The sequence below is a fragment of the Dermochelys coriacea genome, chromosome 5 (assembly GCF_009764565.3).
Source record: "Dermochelys coriacea isolate rDerCor1 chromosome 5, rDerCor1.pri.v4, whole genome shotgun sequence".
Classification (NCBI taxonomy): domain Eukaryota; kingdom Metazoa; phylum Chordata; order Testudines; family Dermochelyidae; genus Dermochelys; species Dermochelys coriacea.
In genome coordinates this window covers 6,288,682-6,311,907 of record NC_050072.1, presented here as the reverse complement: position 1 = coordinate 6,311,907, position 23,226 = coordinate 6,288,682, and the positions used below count along the sequence as shown (strand labels likewise).

The 23,226-nt window shown below is 44.2% G+C and overlaps 1 protein-coding gene across 15 annotated transcripts in view; it reads left to right on the top strand.

Annotated features, from left to right (window-relative positions):
• Positions 1-23,226, top strand: part of CELF4 (CUGBP Elav-like family member 4) — a 904,974-nt gene that overhangs the window by 751,945 nt on the left and 129,803 nt on the right. For all 15 annotated transcript variants that reach the window (XR_006281574.1, XR_005293071.2, XR_005293072.2 and 12 more), the window contains exon 6: positions 19,144-19,287. Coding sequence is in view for 12 of the 15 variants with exons in the window: in XM_043515021.1 (XP_043370956.1) it covers positions 19,144-19,287 (144 nt within the window). In the remaining 3 variants the exon portion in view is untranslated. The remainder of the gene's footprint in view (positions 1-19,143; positions 19,288-23,226) is intronic.

Here is a 23,226-nt window from a genome sequence, read left to right as displayed (position 1 = left end):
AATGGCTATTAGCCAGGATGGGTAAGGAATGGTGTCCCTAGCCTCTGTTTGTCAGAGGGTGGAGATGGATGGCAGGAGAGAGATCACTTGATCATTACCTATTAGGTTCACTCCCTCTGGGGCACCTGGCATTGGCCACTGTCGGTAAACAGGATACTGGGCTGAATGGACCTTTGGTCTGACCCAGTATGGCCGTTCTTATGTTCTTATGTTCTTAAGGCAGACTTGTGTGCCCGCTGCCTCCAAAACTTATTTTAGGAACATATTCCCACACGTATACATAACTCTTTACATACACCATGTGATGAGATTCATGACCGTCGTGTTGCCAGTTTTTATATGATATCTTACAGGACACTATATGGCTAGATACTCTGACAACAGTGTATTGAGTATGCCCTTTGCCAGTTGGCATAAAGGGATGCTTAAGGTCACACCAGTCCCTTTGTCTTTTAGAACCAGTTCAGGAAGGTACTTAAGTGTATGTCTAAATCAAAGTCAATGGGCCTGTTCACCTGCTGGGAGTTGATGACGTGCCTTGGTGAATCAGGTCCAGGATCTAAGGCCCCATACTTTGGAAGGAGAGGAACAGCACTTCTCTCTTTCCTTGCATTTCCTCCCATTCCCGTTGCCATTAGTGCTAGGCCAGCTTGTCTGGCTGCAATGCCAACTCAAAGTTGTCCCTGTGGTTCAGCAAGTTGAAATGGCTTTTGCCTTGTCCTCGCATATGACCAACGGGGCATCCATCATCATTCTTGTCAGGTCTCGAATCGTTCATTCTTGCAGCAGGCTCCTGTTTCTCCACAGCTGCCAGGATTATTGCTCCGCTGTGACTTCCTGTTCACACAACATATGCTGCCTAATAGTTTCAAAAGGCAACTTTCTTTTGTGGAAGTTTGTTTTTTTTTAACCCTTTCCTTGGATAGAAGCCTAGCTGCCATTCATCACATGCTCTGTACCTCTGCAAGAATTTTTTTCTCCCTTAGAGAGACCAGTAACAGTGCAGGCAATGGTGGTATAAAAGCACCATTCTTTGTTCCAAAGCAACTGATTCAGGGAATTACTGCCTGTAAGTCCTTTGCCTCAGTATGGGGTCAACAGCTTCATCCACAGCTGTTGACTGATGGTGCCTTTACAGCCTCTTTTACCATAGTATCTAAGCACCTCACAATCTTTTGCTGAGTTTATTTTACTGACTCTAAATCCTTTCATTCTATATGAGGCCAACAGTTTCATCCACATTTCTCTGTCTGTGATACTTATATGGCCCCATTTAGCCTGGGTTCCATGGCTTCTGTCACTCTGTCCTTTCCTGGTTCTCCTCCTACCTCTCTGCTTGCTCCCTCAGCATCCCTTCAGAGGAGGCTCCTCATCCCCCTCCCTCCAGCTTTCTGTGAGGGTTCCAGAGGGCTCGGTCCTTGCCCCCCTTCTCTCCTCCCTTTATACCTTCTCTCTCCACATACATACATTCAGCTGCCAGCTCCAGGCTGACTACTCACGGATCCACCTCTCTACACCAGACCTGTCTCCTTTTGTCTGAACTCAAACGTCAGCCTGCTTCTCTCACGTGTCCTTGTAGACGTCTAGTGTCAGCTGAAGCTGAACATGGCTAAAACAGAGCTTTTGAATTTCCCCCCATTCCTGTCCCACTTCTTCCTTTCTCAGACAAAACCAGCATCCTGCCTGTCATTCAGGCCCATTACCTGCCCAGCATCTTCTACTTGGGCCTCTCTAGTTCCTCTCATCCAGACTGTGTCTAAATCTTGAAGATTCTTTCTCCACAACATCTCTAAGATACGGACTTCCTTATCCATCCTCACAGCTAAAATGCTCATCCAGGCCCTCATAATCTCATCTCGATGATAGCAATATCCTTTTCTCTGACAAATGCCGTCTTGCCCTGCTCACATCCATTCAGAATGCTGCTACAAAGATCATTGTCCTACCCTGTCATTTTGACCATGTTCCCTCTCTCACTAAATAACTCCACTCGCACCCCTTTCTCTATTGCATCAAGAATAAGATACTTGTCTTCACTTTCAAGGCCTGTTGCGAACTATCCCCACCCTATCGATCATCTCTCACTATCAAAATGTCAATTCCCACCTCAGATCACCCAACAATGCCCACCTCCATCACTCACTTGTTATATTGTCAAACAAGCATCTTTGTGCTTTCTCTCCTACTTCCCCATACACTTGGGAGGAGCTCCCCATCAACATGCACAGAACGATCTCATTATCCTCCTCCATATGCCTCATCAAAACGCTTCTTTGAATCATAGAATATCAAGGGTTGGAAGGGACCTCAGGAGGTCATCTAGTCTAACCCCCTGCTCAAAGCAGGACCAATCCCCAATTTTCCCCAGATCCCTAAATGGCCCCCCTCAAGGATTGAACTCACAACCCTGGGTTTAAAAGGCCAATGCTCAAACCACTGAGCTAACCCCCCCTCCCTTTGCCATGATGCCTACAAAAAACTTGAGAATGGTTAGGCTATTGGTGCGCAGAGACTGCTGTCTCTCATGCTGACCAGTATGGTTGTATTGTTTCCATGTACTCCCCCGTCAGTCTGTCTGTATGCATCTGTTTTCTCTTGTCTTATACTTAGATTGTGAGCCTTTTGGGACAAACTCTGTCTTTTTGTTCTATGTCTGAACAGCACCTAGTGCAATGGGGCCCTGGTCCTGAACTGGGGCGCCTAGGTCCTATGGTAATAACAAATCATCATTATTCAGAATTAAGTGTAGACATAGTGTAGGTTTCTCAAGTCCTGTGCTAATGTTCTAGTCAATGGATCATCCTCTGTCCCATCCTATTAGTGCTTGCTTGTTCCCTTCTTCAGTTTCCTTTGAAAATCTGCTGGTGCTACCCAGTGCAAAATTAGAGTTTATTTGAGAGTGAGTAGACTCTCTAGTTAATCCTAGTTAAAGGGCTATGGATAGAGACCTGTGATCTGGAGAGAGAGAGGTGTGATCTTCACAAGTGCTGACCAATCGCATCTCCCCTGGATTTCAATGGGAGTTTTGCCTGATCAAGGTAAAAATTTAAGACTTCATGATTTGGCCTATTATTATTGTCAGCTCTAATAATGGAATAAACACCAGAGGTGTATGGGATTGGCATGGTTAACCACCCAAATGTTCACTTGCTCAACCAGAGCTTCTCAGGGATGCAAGGTCAAACTGGAAATATTCCTAAGGGAGGGTTTCATGATTGATTACCAAGGCTTCTTTCCCCGATCAAGCCACCCTCTTAGTATTCCGGCACTACTTCATCAGGTTCCACGTCCTTACACTGACCTCCCCGAATATTGGACCAATCCCCTACTCCCAGCAGGAATCGGGAAGTGCACACACGAACCAGAAATGAAACATATTTCCCTCAAACAAGCTATTTGAATTCTTTAAACTTCTGCAAAAGTTAAGGGTTGCGTTTGGTGGCACAGATACACGCTTATCTCCTCGTAGATGTACTTGGTGACTTTTCAGGGATCTTCTCCAGCATTGTAAAGTTCCTGGAGAAGTGAGAAGTGTCCATTAAACTCTTCACAGCACTTGCTCCTTCTCTCAAGCCCCAAATACGCTGTGAGGAGGGAGTGATATGGAAGTGTTTCTACAATGCAAACTAGAGATACATGCTGCCCTACTCCTGCTTCCCAGCCAGTTTCCTCACTAGAGGATGGCTCTTCTAAGTACTTACATGGCCTCTGTCACCTCTAATGTCTCACAGAAATGAATGGTAAGGTAGGGAAGTATTCTGATTCCCATGTTATGAGCAATGAGCTGAGGTACAGAGAACAAGTGACATGCCCAAGGTCACACAGTTAGTTTGTGGCAGAGCCAGAAATTGAACCTAGGTCTCTTGAGTGCAGCCCAATAGCTTAACCAGAATATATCCATGCCAAACTCATAGAAGAAGGAGGCCTTACCTCTCCGTCCATACAGCCAGAACTTCATTGTCTCGCCTTTGTCAGCCTCTTCGTCTCCAACACTCACGTCAAGCCTCTCAACTCCTTTCAAAACCCCATGGAGACGATCATCTTCCTAGCTGGTCGCTCTGACCATGTCGCCCACCTCTCTGAGTGCCTCCCCCTCATCTAATTCAAGCTGTTTGTTATTACCTTTAAAGTCCTACATAAGCTCTTCCACGGTCTACTTGCCTGCCCACAGATCTCCTCATATCGCCTCCCATTCCTTATACTTTAACAATTCTTCTGCACCCCCTCCCTCTTTATTAATAGAGTCATAGACCATATGGCCAGAAGGGGCCATTATGATCATCTAGTCAGACCTCCTGTATAGCACAGGCCTTCACCAACTGTTGATTGAACTAGAACATAGAACCATTTAGTTAGTGTTAGTCCTGCTTTGAGCAGGGGGTTGGATTAGATGACCTCCTCAGGTCTCTTCCAACCTTAATCTTCTATGATTCTATGATATCTTTTTACCTGTCTGTGGAGGGCCCTCCCCAAATTACTCGCTAAAATCACTACTACGGCTGGCTGACAATTTTCCATCAACAGTTCTTTGACAGAAAATTGGGTTTTTTTTACTATACTATTAGAACCGTAGTGACTAGGAGCCCCAGTCACAGCCCCGTTGCACTAGGTGCTGTACAAAGATAGAACAAAAAGACAGTCCCTGCCCCAAGGAGCTTAAAAGGAAAGAAAAAATTGGCTTTTCAGCTACACTTTGGGGAAAGTGTCTCCTCTCCACAGAAGCATTAAGCTTTTCCTGGCAAAGCTGACAATGGAATTGTTTTCATCTTGAAAACTTTTGGGCTTGGGGGCGTGTTGACAGAGTCAATTTTTTTCTGCTGAAAATAAAAGCCGTTTTCAACCAGCTCTGGTCAGCACCCTGTCTTCCTTCAGATCCTTCCTCAATATCCCCTCTCTCCCATGAAGGCAATGAGAAATTCCCAGTTGCTTATGACTAGCTTGGCAGCCAGTTGAGACTTCTGCAATGGATTTTATTTACTTGAGTTTTTTAAACAACCAGAAAAGTATAGATTCAGCACCATCAGCCATGTGTCCTATTGCTCTTTACCCCAGCCATGACCCTGAAAATTCTGAGGTCTTCCTAGCTTTTACTGTATTTAATAGCCCAGAGAAGCAGCTGTTTTGCTGCCTGCACTTGATATGGAAATTCTCTCTTCACGCTGGAACAGATTTTGTAGTTCACTAGACTGGTGGGACGAGAACTCTGGATTGGATCATGTAGGTCACTGGACTGGCCTTACTAAAATATTTGAGTGTAACAAATTCATGCTGCACCTGGGGCCATCCTGGTGGTCGTGCTCCTGCGGTCAGTAGCTACCCGGCACTTCCTGGTGAGAGTTTTCAGAGAAGCAGCCGTGTTAGTCTGTATCCGCAAAAAGAAAAGGAGTACTTGTGGCACCTTAGAGACTAACAAATTTATTTGAGCATAAGCTTTTGTGAGCTACAGCTCACTTCATCGGATGCATGCATGTCCTGGTGAGAGTGGCAATAAAACTCAGATCCCCACTCCCAAGCACATGTCCCTATCATGTAAACTCATGGAGACGCTGCATTACATGTTGGGGCTGATGTCACACAGTTGAGTGATTCTGCATCCAACCAACAGAGGGTAGTGATACAAAAAAATACTAACCTGCAACATACAGTATTATTACTATTGGGTTTTTTTTTTATCATACATCCCTATAGTGCAGCTATCCTGTACAGTGCTTTACAAAGCATAGGCTGAGACAGTTCCATTACAGTGTGGCGGGGGGGAGAGGGGGACAAACAGCTGTTGTCATTCCACCATAGCATAGCAGAGGAACATTCAGCCAAGTTCGGGATGGGGGTAAATGCAGAGAAAGACGACAGGAGAGGTGGAAGGAAAGTGGGAGGAGATGGGCAAGTAGGGGGAGGAGAGGAAACAGGCTGCTGAGGTCCTGATGAAGATGTATCTTGTGCAGCTCGCATGCACGGCGGTGGGGAAGCCGCTTTTATTGTGCCAAAGTGCTGGGTAGGCAGAAACTCCCCAAGAGGAGGGGTGTGGTGGCTGCGGTGAGCAGGGCCCCACAATGCCATACATCAGCTGAGGTATTTTTAACAATTATTTTGATATAAACAGCTCTGAACTTGAGAAGCTCCATGTAAATGGGAAGCAGTGGGGCTTGTAATTAGGTTTGTGTACACTTTCATAAATTGCTGGGAAACATCAAAGCCGTGATAGAAGGCTGTGGTGCACTTTATTTCCTTCTTCTGTTCTTCTGTTAATTGAACGGTTGATGTGTGGATAGGAAGTGCTGGCTTCATGGAGTACTATTTACAGACCCGCTGACAGCTGCACTGTGAAAATTAACAGGAACAGAGCAGCCTCTGTCACAGCTTTTCCCATAAGGGACTTACTTCAAATTGGATCATTTCTTTCATAGGAAAAACTTTCCTTGTCTCTCTCTCCCCTCTCCCTGCCCCCCGCCCCCCCCCACACACACACACATACAGTCCACTTCCCATTGCGGGCTCCCAGCAGCTACCTGGTTTTAAATTTTTTTAAAGGCAGGTGTGTCATTTTCTGAAAAGTTGGTGAGCATTTGACCCAAACCCAAATCCTGCCATATTCCATTCATGCCATGAAGTCTCATCTGTGGGAAGTCAACGGAGCTCCTTACTTGAGTAAGTTTGACAGGTGTGGGTCCCAAGTGCATGTGGCCTCAAGGGATGTGGCCCGCTCCTTTAGATGCCCAGAGTTGTTCTGACTTCAGTCGGAGCAGGGTTGGATTCACCCTAGCGGATTCCTTCTCCACAACTAGACTCCAATGGTTTCTCCTGACTGTTCGTATTGAGGTAGCCCCAAGAGGCCTCAGCTAAGCTGCTGTCTCTTTGTGCTGGGCACTGGGTAGACACCGTAAAAGAGAGCCCCTGTCCCCTGAGCTTACAAGCTAAAAGGCAAGACATAGCAGGGAGGTGAAACAAACAGGTGGGAGGAAGGGTAGCAGTGACAACAGCATGGTTTGGGGGGAGGTTTGAGCATTGGCCTGCTAAACCCAGGGTTGTGAGTTCAATCCTTGAGGGGGCCATTTAGGGATCTGGGGCAACAATAAGGGACAGTATTTGGTCCTGCTGTGAAGGCAGGGGACTGGACTCGATGACCTTTCAAGGTCCCTTCCAGTTCTATGAGATAGGTATATCTCCATATTAAATTATTTGACTTAGAGAAGCATTGTGCACAGTTGTAATAAGCCAATCAATAGAAATGGTCACAGCAGCTGCACACCCGAGTCCCAGCAGAGAAGAGTTAACTCAAGGACACTTGAGTGCCTAAAATATTATGGCTAACAACACAGTGAGGGTGATTAGAAAGAAGTCTTAGGAGTCAAGTTTAATGGCACCCTTCCACCTCCTCACCTTCCAGTTCTTGTGTTCATATGTCATCTTTCTGGATTGCAAGCTCTTCAGGGCTGGCATCTTGTCTTTACCCCTGTCAGTAAAGGACTTAGTGGACTGCTGGTGCCGGATGAGTAAATCATCGGCATCATCAAGTGTTTCAGGAGAACCAATTGCACTTCATATTCTTTGTTGAATGCCAACAGTGGGCTGGGAACTGCGCAATGCACATTCTGTCCCAAAGAGCTTGGGACTAAATCCACAAAGGGACTTAGTGTGTCAAAATTCAGCATCATAGCCCCTTCTAGCCTTGTGGAATTCACAGCTCTGAGTGAGGCACCTAAGAATGGGAGCCACCTAAGCTAGCCAATGGGAAATGCTGAAGACGGAGGTGTGGCCTAAGCCCCACCTCTCTCCGGGAGTTAGGCACCTATCTCCAGTTGGGATTCTCAGCCAGGAACTGTAGGTAGGCACCTAAGCCATTTTTTGCAAGAAAGGTGGCAGAACATGCCTACCTCCAAACAAAAAGGGAGAGAGAAGGAGGTGGGCCTCTGCCTTGTAACCTTTTGTCCAGTGGTCAGGGTACTTACCCAGGATGTAGGAGACCCGGTTCAATTCTTCTGTATCTGATGTAGAGAAGGGATTAGAACTTGGGTTTCCCATCTCTCAGTAGTTGATCTAGCCACTGGACTATTAGCTATTTGGGAGGAGTTGGTTTCTCTCTCTCTCTCTCAAATTCCTGAGAAATCTTTCCCAATTAAAGTTTTGTCAAAACTGATATGGTCCCTCAAAAAGTTTCAGTGTGGAAGAATCGGCACTTTCCGGCAATAACGTTTGGTCGAAAAATCCCAGCCTGATGCATGTGTCCCCCAGCCTCTGTTTGCTATCAAAAATCACCACAGCCTAAAACTTATGGGTCAGTTTCCCCTCACTCACCAGGTCCCCCAACAGACCTTCACAGTTTGGCCCACCCCACTCCTGCCACCACCACCACTGGTTTCACTTCCTTTAGCCGCAGGTTCCGGTAGCACCCCAGCAATAATATCCCTTTCGTCCTACAATAAAATAAAATAAAATCCCAGGGCCACATTCCCTCCCTTCCCCATTGTTTCATAAATGAACTAATAAATCAGATGTTTCTAGGCCCTGGACTAGAACGCCAGGCAGCCCGGCTGCCTGACGGGGGGGATGAATCATACCGGCACCGAAGATGGCCTTTTGGGGCCTAAGCACTCAACTGAGCTGCATTTCCTCTCTAGTCACATCTCCGTAGCCGCGCAGGCATCTGGCAGGATAGCTAAGAGACCCAGGGGAGTTGATAGGCTTCAGTTGCAGTCTTTCTCTCTCTTTCTTCCCTTCAAACTGTTCTGCGCTGCAGAATTCATTACCTCCAAATGGGCTAAGAGGGATAAGCGATAGTGAGCCTCGCATCTTGGCTTTAGACAAAAGGAGCTAATTGGCGCTATAATGTCCTTTTATGGCTCCAAAGGGAGGAAGGAACTAAATCAACAACAGGAGGAGGTTGCTGGTGGGGGGGGGGAAGAAAGACACAGAAGCGGAATGTTGTAGCGGTCCCAGGTAGTCCATGCGCAACGCCTGTCTCTTTTGAATGAAATCACAACCTAAGAGGACTAAAAAAAAATTCCAAGCGCTGACCTTTCCTGAGGGATCACAGCCATTTATAAACCTATGGTGCTGGAGACAGAAAACAGTCCCTCTCTTATAGGGGGATTTCTAGCCCAACAGAGGGAATTCCACTGGATAACACAGAGATCCTGTATTAAGAACACATTCTTCCTGTAGGAGAGGAGGAATTACAGTCCCAGGACTGGATCTTTATTACGTTGATGGTTTTCTTTCCTTTCTTGCACCTCTTTCTCACTAGGGTCCTGCTCCAAAGCCCTGTGAAGTCACTTGGACCTTTCCATGGGCTTTCGACCAGGTTTGAATCACTCCGGATGCTTCCAACTATTTCCCTTGAATCCTTGTCTTCCAGCCAGCTCACCCTTAAAGCACAATATCTTCACTGGATGGAATGAAGAAGTTCCCATGAAGTCTCTTCAGGAATGAACGAACTCCTTTCCTGTAGCCTACACAGATAATCCTCAGGAATCTGTGTGTGTTTACCCATTCCAGAATGCCTTGTGTTGTAGGTGACTTGATTGGTTTTGGCCAAAGCGGTCAAATGATGACCAAGATCATTTTTAAAGGTCAAGGTCAATACCAACTTTCGGATGAGATATTAAGCCGAGACCCTTGCAATTTGTGGTTGTGAAGGATCCCATAGTATTTTTGACAAAATTAGATTTATTAACCCAGGTGTCCCAGGCAAATTCCAATGAGTAATTACAATCTGGGTTCCTAAAATCCCCTGGCTGTTTCAATCAGATATGCTATTCTGCTTCATTTCCTGCCCTAAGCTCTGGCATGGTGGTGTGGTACACTGTTCAGCAGCTGCCATGTTTCACTCGTAGATTCATAGATTCCAAGGCCAGAAGGGACCATTGTGATTATCTCGTCTGACCTCCTGTATAGCCTAGGCTAGACACCTACCCCCCAAATAATCCCTAGAACAGATCTTTTAGAAAAACATCCACCTTGATTTAAAATTTGCCAGTGATGGAGAATCCACCACAGCCCTGGGTAAATTGTTCCAATGGTTAAATACTCTCCCCATTAAAAATTTACACCTCATTCCCATTTGTTTCAGTCCAAATGGAAGCGCATTCTTTGGCATATAAAGGGCCACATCCTCAGCTAGTATTAATCAGTATCACTCCATTGAAGCAAATGGAGCTATATTGATTTTACACCAGCCGAGGGTATAGCACCATATGGCCATCATCTTGCTGTGCCTCAGTTTCCCCATACGTGAAATGGAGATGATAATGTAAAGACGACATGAGATTAATTAACAGAGTGGTTGTTGGCCATAGTTTTGTGATCCTCAAATGAAAGGTGCTGTGGAAGTGCAAAGACTTATTATTATTTAGGCTATCGTAGTGAAATGTGTTAATGCAGAATGGATACAGTATATAAGTGATTTGTAACATGCTTTAATGGGCAATATATTTATAACTAAATAATGTTATTGCAGTATTCCTTATCCTGTCCAATATTCCAATTTTAAAACAAGCTATTTAAAAATTGAATATCTTCCTCATTTGCTGGCCCTTCTTTAACTTTTATTTCTTTTTAAAATCATTCCAGTCTAGTCTACTGAAGTTCTTAAACCAAACCATCACTTTGGTATCTGAGCAGAAGTATATCCAATAGGTAGCATGCTGGAGTGACCTACGGTCTATTCCTGGCTGAGCCATTGACCTGCTGTTTAAATTTAAACAATTCACTTCTCCTATCAGTGACTATGTCCCCTCCCACTTTTAGTCCATCTTGCCTATTTAGATTGTAGGTCAGGGACTGTCTCTTATTATGTGTTTGTACATGCCTCATGCAAAGGGTCCTGATCTTAGCTGGATCTCCCATAATATAAATAATTGAGCTGCTCAAAAACTTTTGTTCAAACTTTTTTTCCATGAAGTGAGGTTTATTTTCAGACAATCCATTTTCCTTTAAAAAAAACAAACACCACCACAACAGATTTTCACTGAAAATATAAAACTAAAAACAAAAAAATCATCCGAGAAGAAAAAAAGGTTTGGGGGTTTTCAGTTTTTCTATGGAAACCCAATAAAATTAAATGAAAACATTCTTTTTCTTTTTTGTCAAAATTTTTCATGGAAAAAAATACATTTTGACCATTACTCAACAATAATGATCGCCTTCCAGTAGTGCATGAAGCGATGTGAATAGCTCTGGCGTGTGTGGAATTATTATAAGTAGATTGAGCCACAAAATCCAGCTCTAGATTGGGATCCAAACTTTCCCAAAGTGTTGAGTTATTAAAGACTTGGAGTTTTGATTCGGGGGCCATCTCTAATATCTGAGGTATGTATCTAGTTATTCCTAGTTAAAATCTGGTACAGTTTTGCCACTAGTTATTACTTCAGTTACCTTGAAGGAAATAATTACTTCAGCTCAGAGTGATACCAACTGACAAGTGTGTGGGGGAGTAAGACCTAACTCAAGCATCTACTCCAAATAAATTACAACTCAGGAGACCTGTGGATGGAAGTACCTGCAGCTACTATCTCTGCTTAGACATTCCCTTACCAAGGGAGTGTCATTATCAAAGGCCTCTATCACTCTAGTGCTGGATGAATGTCTCCTATCTCCTTCCATCTCTGTCACCCATGGCTCAAGTGTGTCTAAACTGGCTCTCAGGAATTTAAAGTGAAATTGCTCCTTGTGGCTGCCTTCCCGCTCATCTTTCAGATGAGACATGAAATTGAAAAAAAAATGGCATATTTCACAAGAGGAGGGTAGTTCTTCCTGATGTCCTGGCCTAATTCCAACTTGAGTAATTACATTCTGCCTATCTAACGTTCCCTGTCCTCTGCAAGGTCTAAATGGATACACAGTTCTTTTTCACTTCCTGTCCTGAACTTCAAGCCCACATGCTCAGGGTTCAGCTAATCGCCATATTTGGGGTCAGGAAGGAATTTTCCTCCACGACAGATTGAAAGAGGCCCTAGAGGTTTTTCACATTCCTCTGTAGCATGGGGCATGGGTCACTTGCTGGAGGATTCTCTGCTCCTTGAAGTCTTTAAACCATGATTTGAGGACTTCAGTAGCTCAGACATAGGTGAGAAGTTTATTGCAGGAGTATGTGGCTGAGATTCTGTGGCCTGCGCTGTGCAGGAGGTCAGACTAGATGATCATAATGGTCCCTTCTGACCTTAATATCTATGAATCTATGATATCCAAGTGTCTTTACAAACTTGGGCCAGATCCTCAGCTGATGTAATACAGCATCCTTGATTTCAGTGGAGCTACACAGATTTATATCAGCCAATGTAGCCCTGTTTTCAGTCTTGGCAACCAGCTTCTCCCATTGACTCTCAATGCCTAACTTCAGGCAGGCTGGTTTGGACATACTGCCCTTCGTGGCTTGCCCAAGGGCACCTATCCAAATCAGTTTCACAGCTGGGAATAAAACTGCAGGCCAAGATTCTCAAATGTGGGCACCTAAATTCATATTGTGGCATCTCAATAAGTAGCCTGATTTTCAAAAATGTTGAACCTCCAGCAGTTTCCATTGACGTAGGTGCCTCGATATGGACACAGGGCTGAGATTTCAAAAGGACTCTAATCAAATTTGGGCACCTGATTCTCTTGGACATGTTTAAATCCCAGCCTCACAGCCTAACTTTAAGCAGCCAAAACCTCTTGACTTCCAGGCCCTGGATCTATCCAGTGAGCTGACCCCACTCATACCAAGTATAGGCCACAATTCAGCAAAGCACTATCACCTGTGCTTAACTCCAGTGGGGCTGCTCAGATAATTTAAATTAAGCATGTGCTTAAATGCTCTGCTGAATCAGGTCTGTAATTCACGAGTTTATAAAAATAATCTCTATATATTACTAGGGGGCCGAGTTGCCTCACTGAGCCCAGAGATTCTTACGCTTATAGGCCCTACTAAATATAAATATAGGGTATTGTACTTTGCAGTGACATAATTTCTCAAGACTTTTTCATTGACAATTGTGCTGGAAGACATAGGTTTACCTGGGGTAGTACAGTATTATTTAGTCTTCTGTAAAGTTTATGCTTAATTTGTGTATACACTCCATTTGGAGGGCCATAACTAATGGAAAGCACTCCAGACATCCAGGGAAGAGATTTGTTTTTGTGCCCTTTTAATGAAATATCAATGGATAGATATTTTATTTTTAGTTGAATATGAAATTTCACAAGCGACCTGTCAAGCCCCTGTTTTCAAGTGTGACTTTATTTCATACGTCAAGACAGGCTGGGAAATTAGTTTTTCCCACAGAGGACTCTGATTAGGGATTACAAACTGAGTGTAGTGGAGGGGGATTTTTACCTCCATTTTTTTTTGCCCTTGCAGCACCAGGCTGCAGAGTGTCTGCCTGTGCTGACTAAGGGGAGCAATATATTACCAGCTGCACCAGGGGAACAAACCAGGATAGTCACCTTAAGTAGACTTGCCAGCCTAGGAACGAACGGGAAATAGCATCTCCTTCTACTATAGTACTTCTCAGCAATAGATCTCATAGCACTTAATAAAGGAGGTCAGGAGGAAAGGAGATGAACTCCAGTTTTAGCCAGCCTGTGGCAAAGGAAATATATGGCACTGTCTCGTGTTCATTGAGGGCCTGATTCAAAACCAGTGGAAGTCAGTGACTTCCATGAGCTTTGGATCAGGCCTGCATGTGGTCCTTCATGGTCCAACATTCTCCTCTCCGAGCAGCACTAGGGAGCTCCTGTAATAATGCTTTGTGTGGAATAATATGACAGGGAGATGAGGTGTTAGGCAGGCGGTCAGGCTAAATTTTCATTCTCCTGCTTTAAAAACAATGAATCCATGAGGTGGACAAATAAATAAGCCTTCCCCATCCACAGTATGCAGCAGCTTTCACCCATGGATCTCAAAGCACTTTTCACAGATTAGTGATTTAAGCCTCTTAACACCCTGTGGGCTAAGGAAGTACTGAGGGAGCCCAGTCCCAGGGAGTCCAATGGGAGCCTGTCTGTAGATGACAGTAGGCAGGGAGCCAATTCTATTATCCTCATTTTGCAGACGAGTAAGGCCAAATTCTCAGCTGGTAGCTACACCAGTTTACACCAACTCAGGTTTTACCTGCCTTGGGAAGTGATATATATTTCACATGAACACCCAACAGAACTCACCACCCATGTCCATTTGGAATCTGGCCCGTTTAATCATAGAATCATAGAATCACTTGATGATGACCTGTTCTGTTCATTCCCTCTGGGGCACCTGGTATTGGCCACTGTCGGAAGACAGGATACTGGGCTAGATGGACCTTTGGTTTGACCCAGTAGGGCCATTCTTATGTTCTTACGTTCTTAAGATTAGGGTTGGAAGAGACCTCAGGAGATCATCTAGTCCAACCCCCTGCTCAGAGCAGGACCAACCCCAACTAAATCAATTATGTTTAATTTAATGACCTACATGATGTATTAGTAGCAGATGCTGGGGATGAAGTGTGGTCTGATGCTTAGTGTATGAGCCTATAATTAAGAATAGCTGGGTTCAATTCTTGACTCTGCCGCACATAAACTGTCGGTCGTCCAATTATTCTGGGCCTTAGTTCCTTAGCTATAAAATAGAGATAACAACAATGGCTCTCAGTGATCTCCCTGTCTTGTTGGGTTTGGGGGTTTTTTTAATGTAAACTCTGAAGGGCAGGGGCCGTCTCTTGCTGGTGTACATACAGCACCTAGCACTGGAGTGCTGATGTTATTTGAGGCTTCTAAGCACTACTTGTAATACTGTTACTAATAATATCATCCAGGAATCCAGACTTCCAGGCCTTTGCTCTAACCACTTGTCCAATGCCCTCCCTTTCACACAGTAGCCATCTATTACTTATTACTCAGTGGGATCCTTGTGGAAAATTCCCATTGGCATTCATTTTGTTCTTTATGAGGATTAAAGGCAAAATCTAGCTGTGGTGGAGGAAAACATCTGCCAACTAACCATCCATTGCTGCCAAGGTCTTACCTGCTTTGTCAAGCATTAGATATTTCAGATGAAGGCCTCATTTTTCCCCACCACCCCCTTCAATTCACAACGACACTCAGTTCTCAGAATTAACAGAATTCTAAATGTCTGAATAAACAGAGGAGTAGATGCCAAGTTACTCTGTGCTGCAAATGAAACAACAACCATGGAGGAGAAGTCTCCTTTACATTGCATGGCATTTTTTGCTGATAATCCTCAGATTAAAGCCCTGTTTGACTCCACCACTATGTTTGTTCAGTGCTGCGTGGGAAGAGTTGCACTAAGGAGCCATTTGCAGGGCACAGCGATCAATTTGATTGGTCCTATAAAACCAGCTGTACTGCATTTTGGTGAGCGCCATCTACTGGCACTTTGTCTATTAACTATATTTGCATATATACTAAATATATTTGCATATATACAGACATCTCTGTTTTACAGAGCAATCTTGTAACATGCTGCTTCTGGTTGGCTGCAGCCAGTAGACTTCCTTCTTCCTCCTCCTTCAAAATTTCGATAACACTTACTATACCAAATCCCCCATTATTTGTAGATTGGCATGTTTCTGCAGCTCTTTTTTTTTTTTTTGTATTATGATAATACCTAAAGGGGCAAGCCAAGATCAGGACCCAGTTGTACTAGGCTGTCCAAAAACACAGTGAGACAGTCCCAAAGCCTGAACAGAAAAGACAAACAAAGGACTGGAGTTGGGGAAAAAGATGTCCTGAGGGGTGAAGTGACTTGCTCAAGGTCTAATCCTGCTTCCTCCCAGCTGAGTACCCTCTCTACTAGACCACTCTGCATTTTTGACACACGTCCCAGGAGATGACAATAATTCCCTTCAAAATCTTGTGTCCTTTAAACTGTGGTCCTCCTTGGCTAACCCAGCTCTGCCATGTTAGGCTTCCAAGCTTCACTGAAAGAAAAGGAGTACTTGTGGCACCTTAGAGACTAACAAATTTATTTGAGCATAAGCTTTCGTGAGCTACAGCTCACTTCATCGGATGCATCCGATGAAGTGAGCTGTAGCTCACGAAAGCTTATGCTCAAATAAATTTGTTAGTCTCTAAGGTGCCACAAGTACTCCTTTTCTTTTTGCGAATACAGACTAACATGGCTGCTACTCTGAAAGCTTCACTGAGCCACCCAACCTACCCTGACCCAAAGCCTCTCTCCAGTACGGCTGCAAATAGGCTCAGATCATTAGATCCAGGTTACCAAACAGCCTCTTGGATCAGGGTTAATTAAATGAGTGTTGAAATCTAATTAAGGACTGGTCTGGGGGATAATTAGCAGGAAATGTATGCATTCAAATATTCATTTGTCGATGAGCTGCAATTAAGAATGTGATTTGGGGAAGGATCAATAGCTATATCATGTGATTAAGAAAAAATGAGAAGTTGTCCAGCCTTGAGCAGAAACCCTGGTGAATGTGGATTTTATTCTGCTTTGCTCTCTTAATAACTCCTGGATCCTACTGTACAGCCTTGAATAGGGCATTCATCTCTCCCTCCCTTTGTTTTACTAAATCATTTGTTTCACTCCCTTGTTCTTCACCACATTGTTCAGGCGGGTTATAGATTTATTAGCAAGAGGGAAAGAGAGGGAGAGAGAGAGACAGGTCAAAAAGAAAGATTCCTCACCAACGAAAATCACTTCCTGTGCTGCTAATCCAGGGGAACATCACTCATTGTGTGGCCTCAGACTCTTTCTTTATCAGGTTAATTCCTCGTCTTTTTATTCCTTACGAGGATCTGCAGAAGGTGCTGCATATGCATATGCTGGGGCTCCTACAAACGTATCTATTATTATTATTTATTAATTTGTATTATTGTCGTGCCTAGGAGTCAGAGACCCAGGACCCTGTTGTGCTAGGCATTGTATGTGCATTAAAGTAGTTTATTAAGTTATTCCTAACTAGCAGCAAAGCAACTGTGCCTTCAGTGAAATGGATATTATTCCCCAGTTTGGTGGGCGCAGGAATGAAAGCCAGTAATTATACTCCCCCCCCCATCTCCATAAGGGTGCATCTGTACTGGAATAATTAGTGCCCCTGTTGCAGCAATAGCCAGCAACAATGCCACTGTTCTGGTGCTAAACTGGGGCCACAGCATTGCTCCCACTAGAGCTGTTCAGAAATTTTCCGATGGAATGGTTTTCTGTAGCTAAAGACTGATTTGACAAAACTGACCTTTCCATGGGAATGGGTCCATTTAGATGGAAACCGTGCATGTTGCCTGTGGAGACCTGCCTGGCTTCCTGACAGGTTCTCTGCCTTCCCAGGCTCCCAGGCTGACTGCAGCAGCTGGGCTCTCCAAACAGCAGGCTGTCTGGGCTGCCAAACTTCCCAACTGCCAAACTTCCCAGCTACCTGGGCTGCCTGACTCCCTGGAAAAATTCTGTTTTGGTTCTCCAATAACTAGATTTTTTTTTATTGTTCTCTCCCACAAAACATCCCAAACCAGGATTAATATTTTTCAAAAATTCAAAATTTTCCATGGGAGGGAAATGCCATCCAGGTCTAGCTACCACCGGTGCATCTGCACCAGTGCTGAGTTCTAGCGTAGACAGGGGCCCAAGCAGGTTGGCATTGCTGCTACCTTGGGTATAGCTGCAGATTACTGGCTGTTGCTGGATTAATAGTACTAAGGCTCAAGTGTCAAGGTCAATTAAAGCCAAGTTCTTGTCCCACTGAGCCTAAGACACAAGAGTGAATGAGAGGTAGAACAGTGTACCTTGTCCCATTTCACAGCTGATTGCTACCTACCAGTCACCTGCTAGGGTAATCTGGGTTTCCTTATTTGGATACAAGATCAAGGCCTTAGGAGTGAGAAGAAAACATGGTTCCATCAAGGGAACAAATGGAAGAAAGTCTAGCTGCATGATTAGTTTGAGTTTGCATGTGTTAAAAAGGCATATTAATTACCAGCTGTAGTTATGACTCATATATTACATGTGTTTACCAGAAAATCCCATATGTTAACTGCACTGTAGTTCTGTTACAATGCGTATGAAAAATATCAGTGTGCCTTCCATGTACTCTCTCCTAAATGGGAAATAAGCCCAACCGTGTGAGATTTTTCAAAGTGCTCAGAGCTGGCTTATCTCTGCTCCTACTGAAATCTTTAGTAAAACTTCCACTGGTGTCAGCAGGAGCAGAAAGAGAGCAACTCTGAGTGTTTTGGAAAATCCCTACCCAACAACGATCAAGTCAGTGTCTCTTGAATTTGAACCCAAGTGGGTTCAAAGTTTGGCACAAAGAGTTTGCCCATCCCTAATTATTGCATTTCCACTGTCATTAGAGCATGCCATCTGTGCCAGTTTGCACAAAAGGGTTTTCACCTTGTTTTCCTTGCTGAGAAATTCCATTGCTCCAAATGAGTAGCGCTTTCCTAATTGCAGCTAACGAACTTTGCATTCACAGCAGGGCTCATCTTCTCATGACCTCTTCTGAGGTCACCTCTCAACTTTCTGCAGTTCTCGAGATAGAGGAGGAAACTCTGATCCATTTTCACCACTTTCCCTTCCCTAACTTGACTCCGTCTCACGGAGATGCTGCACGATGCTTAAACATCTGCAAAGTGTGGGGTGCTAAATTCTGGAATCAAAGCTGACCAGTGTGTTCTCACCAGACATAAGCGTAAAAATAGTGAGTGCCAAGCAATTGCGGGAGGCAGGGGTCCCACAGGCAGGATCTGGCAGGGATAGAACTAACCCATTGCACTGTCCAAAAAATAAATCAGGCCAAATGTACTGCAGAAGTTACTAGCTTGCAGTGCAGTGGCACCAGCTCTCAGTTTAAATCCCTAATAGACCAGCAGTTTCACTAGTGGAAAAGAACAAGGCCCACCTCTTTGCAGAGGGAATTTAAACCAAAACAAAGAAAGGAGGAGCTCAGAGAAGAATGAGAGTTGGCCAGATGGCCCACTCACCCCACCCTCGTGGCACAGATTCCTTTTCCTCTTTGCTGCTGCTCTCTCCAGCCTGCCACAGGCTGAGATCAGTGTGGAACTTAAAGATCACGGGAGGATGCCCAGGGTTGTCTTCAAATCCCACTAGAGCCGAATCTCAGCCAGTCTCTGTTACATGTGCAAATGCAGATTGCTCCCAGTAGGCACTAATGAGAAATACCCTTGTTGTGTTCTCTCTTTTTGTTTCCCTACCTCCAGGGGGCCTCCTCGAGCCTGGTGGTGAAGTTTGCAGACACGGACAAGGAACGTACAATGAGGCGCATGCAGCAAATGGCAGGACAGATGGGCATGTTCAACCCCATGGCTATCCAGTTTGGAGCGTATGGTGCCTACGCACAGGCAGTAAGTGTAGCTACTGTTCTCTGCATGTTAAGGAGAATTGCATTGCCAGACACCAGCCAGACAATGGCACAGCACACAGAGACACCGTACAGGAGAAAAGAGTGAGAAAAGGAAAGAATGACTGTGTGATTCCTTCATTAAACTGGCTCTGCAGAGATAGGTCAGAGACAAGTCTGAGCCACTAAGCCATTCAGCTTGCTGTAGGCTGGGATATTTCCCAGACAGTGCAGAAGGCAAAACAGCTGCTTCCAGTTATGACCAAACCATAGCCATGCATGCAGCCATCACTAAGCTACGTTCAGTTGTTCCAATCCATAACCACCAAAGCCAGACACCACAAAGCGTCAAGGATTTGGATAAAATGGGACCCGAATCCAGTTCTACCCCAGTTTTTAGTTTTGTGTGGTCAGCGTAGAAAATGGCCGCCTTAGTCTTTGCATCTTCACGGTTATCAAAAGATGCCAGGTAACACGCACACGCACATGTGCACAATCATACATGGTCCCTGCCCCAAAGAGCTTAAATCTGGGTCAGACAGAGGCAAAAGAGTTGAGACACATTTACACAGGAACACAGGAGCTGCCCTGCTGATTTGGACTCATGGTCCATCTAGTCCAGTATCGCATCGTTGAGAGTGGCTGTTACCAGATGCTTCAGAGGAAGGTGTAAGAACCCTGCTGTAGGCAGATGTAAAAGTGACTGGTGATTCTGGGTGCCTCAGCATTGGGTGAACTCAGGAGTGACGTGCAGACATAACAGCACAGATCCCACTAGCCACATAGCTAGCCCTCCATGCCATTGCATGTGAGCACCTCACAGTCTTTAATGGGTTTGATCCTTATATTCTGTGAGGTAGGGTGAGGCTACTCTTTCCATTTTCTAGATGGGAACTTGAGGCAAACAGAGATCAGGGACTTGCCCGAGGTTATATCCGGAGGCAGTTGCTGAGTCACCAGTTGAAAGCAGGTGTATTTGAATATTACCCCAGTACCCCATTCACTAGACCATGCTTTCTACCCTACCAGCTTCCTCTAGTATGTTGGCACTCAGCTAGAGTATCCTCTGTCCCCTGTCTTGACTCCCCATCTTCCCTCTTTGTTGATGAAGGCCTAAGAAGCTGCCATCCTCTCCTAAGTGTTCTCAGTGTAACTGAATGCCCTGGAGAGTCATGCATGCACCGATCTATCTCAAATCGCCTGCTCCTTTGGGGAACTCCCTCCCCTTTCTTGAGTTGCTCTCTCCCCAGCATGTGTGGAGCTATGAGTTTGTGAGGACACTTCCTATCATGTACTTCTGTACCAGATATGCACTGGCTGCTGAGCTTACTTATACACACTAGGACCATCATCAGATCCTTTAATGCTCTTCCTGGTATGGCTAAAGTTAGCCTTTTAAATAAAGTATTTTACACAGTGCCATCTTGTGGCAGAACAGTATACTACAGTTTAGCATTCCATCACATCTCCCCCTTTTACGTTCTACTTTCCTGCCATTTACAATATTTATATGATTATGCTATCATTGAGGTTCAATATGTATCAGTCTATTAAGTGTCTCTGAATCATACTGTTTTCTAAATACAAGTCCCAAACACATAACAACTTGGTCATCTGGCTGTCCATTAGTTGCAACAACTGGGTGTAGTCCGTTTGGAATCCTTGAGTCTTCCTCTTGGTCTGCATCTGACATCTGTAGAGTTTGCTCTATTGATTCTTCTTTCTGATTCTCCACTGTCGGTCTCAGTCACATCTGATCTGGGTGCTGAATTCCTTTTCTTTATGACAGCTGGAGTTGTCCATTCTTTTTCTCCATCCATTTTGACATGTACACAGTCACCAGATTTTAGACCCAACAGTTCTCTGAGTGACGTCTGTTGTAAAAGTGTTCAAAATCTCTTTTAGCCTTTTTATTTGATTTGGCTGTGTTCTGAATGTCTGGCCACTTTGGAGATAGATTCTTTTCCAAAGTTGCAATAGTAGTTCGAAGTTGTCTTCCCTTCAAGAGTTGTTTAGAACTATATTCATTAGCTTGTATTGGTGCTGCTCTGTAATTGAGAAGAGTGAAAAGAAAAGGAGTACTTGTGGCACCTTAGAGACTAACAAATTTATTAGAGCATAAGCTTTCGTGAGCTACAGCTCACTTCATCGGATTCATTTGGTGGAAAAAGAAGAGTGAAGAATAGATCTTCCTGCTGTAGGATTTTCTTAGCTGTCTGTACAGCTCTTTCAGTCTCTTCATTCACATGTGTAATGTGGGCTGCTAGGAATATGATCAAAATCATATTTCATTCAGAATGACTTAAATTCTGCTGCAGTAAATTGTGGTCTGTTATCTGTCACTAGTTGGACTGAAATATTGAAATGAGCAAAAGTGAACTTCAGTTTCTCGATTACACTTCAACATGTTATGTGTTCCAAGTGCATTATTTCTATATACCTGGAAAAACAGTCCATTGTGACCAGGTAATGATGTCCTCTGAATTTGCATAAAACTCCAACTTGTCTCTTCCAAAGTCTGTCTGGTAGAGGTGTTATTATTAAAGTTACTTTGTGTTATGTTGGTCTGTTAGTTCTGCAACATTCATATGCAGATATTTACTCTTTATGTCCTGGCTGATGCCCGACCACCGCACTGACTGGTTGGTCCATTCACAGCATTTAGTTAAGCCCTTAATGTCTTTCATGGAAGAGATTTATGATTTCTCCTCTCATTTCATTTGGAATTATGATGCAGTTACCTTTAATCATGAGTCAATCTGAACTGCATAATTTTCCATGCACCGCAAAATAGTGTCTTGTCACTTCCTTAGTGTCTATTAGATACTTGGGCCAGCCACCACTAATGTAACCTAGAAATTCCTGAAGTTGTCTGTCTGTGAGGTTGCTTTTTGTAGCTGGTGTAGTCTCTGTTCTGACACTGGGCTGTATGTGTCCACAGCATACACATATGCCTTTATGTCGTCTTCGAGCTCCCAGGTAATTGAGTGTGATGTTGGGCTCTGTGACACAGTGCCCGCTACTACTACATTTTTCCCTGGAACATGTTTAGTAACTGGGTTAGTCACATTAACCGTAACAATAGATGTTGGCATCTCAGCATTGCTTGATCCAGTTCTTTTCCATTGATGAGGGTTACAAGCTGTTTATGGTCTATTACCAGTGTAAATGAATCCAGTCCACCTAGATAGCGGTAAAAGTTCTCACATGCCCATACACTTGCCAAGCACTCCTTTTCACTGTGTCCATGTCATTTTTCTGCTTCAGTCAGTGTACAAGAGCAAAATGCAACTGGCTTCCACTCGGAGCCATGTTGTAGCAACAATCTATCACCAGGCCATAGCTGCTTGCTCCACGCTGACCATTGTAGGTTTGTTCACATCATAGTATTTCAGAACTGGAGCTGTTGGAAAGCTGTTTCCTTTACCTTTCTGAAGGCAATGTCTTGATTTGGCCTCCATAGCCAAGATGTTTTGGACATTAACAGTTCATTCAGTGGTTTTGTCACTGTGGAAAGGTCTTGTAGGTATCGACCAATATAATTTTTCCTTCCCCAGGATACATCTCTGTTCTTGTGCATTAGTTGGTACATTCAATTCTCAAATTGCTTGTACTTTCTCAGGGCTAGGACTGATTCCATCTTTGTCTGTTGTCTCTCCCCAAAAAATCAATTTGGGGTAGGTGGAAAGCGCATTTTTCCTTGTGTTACTTCAATCCAGAATGACTGATTAGGCTTAGGACTTCTTTGAAGGTTTTCTTGTGTTCTTCCACTGAAGATCCATATATCAGAATATCGTCCATGAAAACTACCACTCCATCTGTGTTTGTTAATAATACTGCCATCCTTCTTTTGAAAATTTAAGGTGCATTAGCAATCCCAAAAGGTAATCTTCAAAAGCAAAACCTCCCCAGGGGTGTGATAAATGTAGTCAGTTTAGTACTT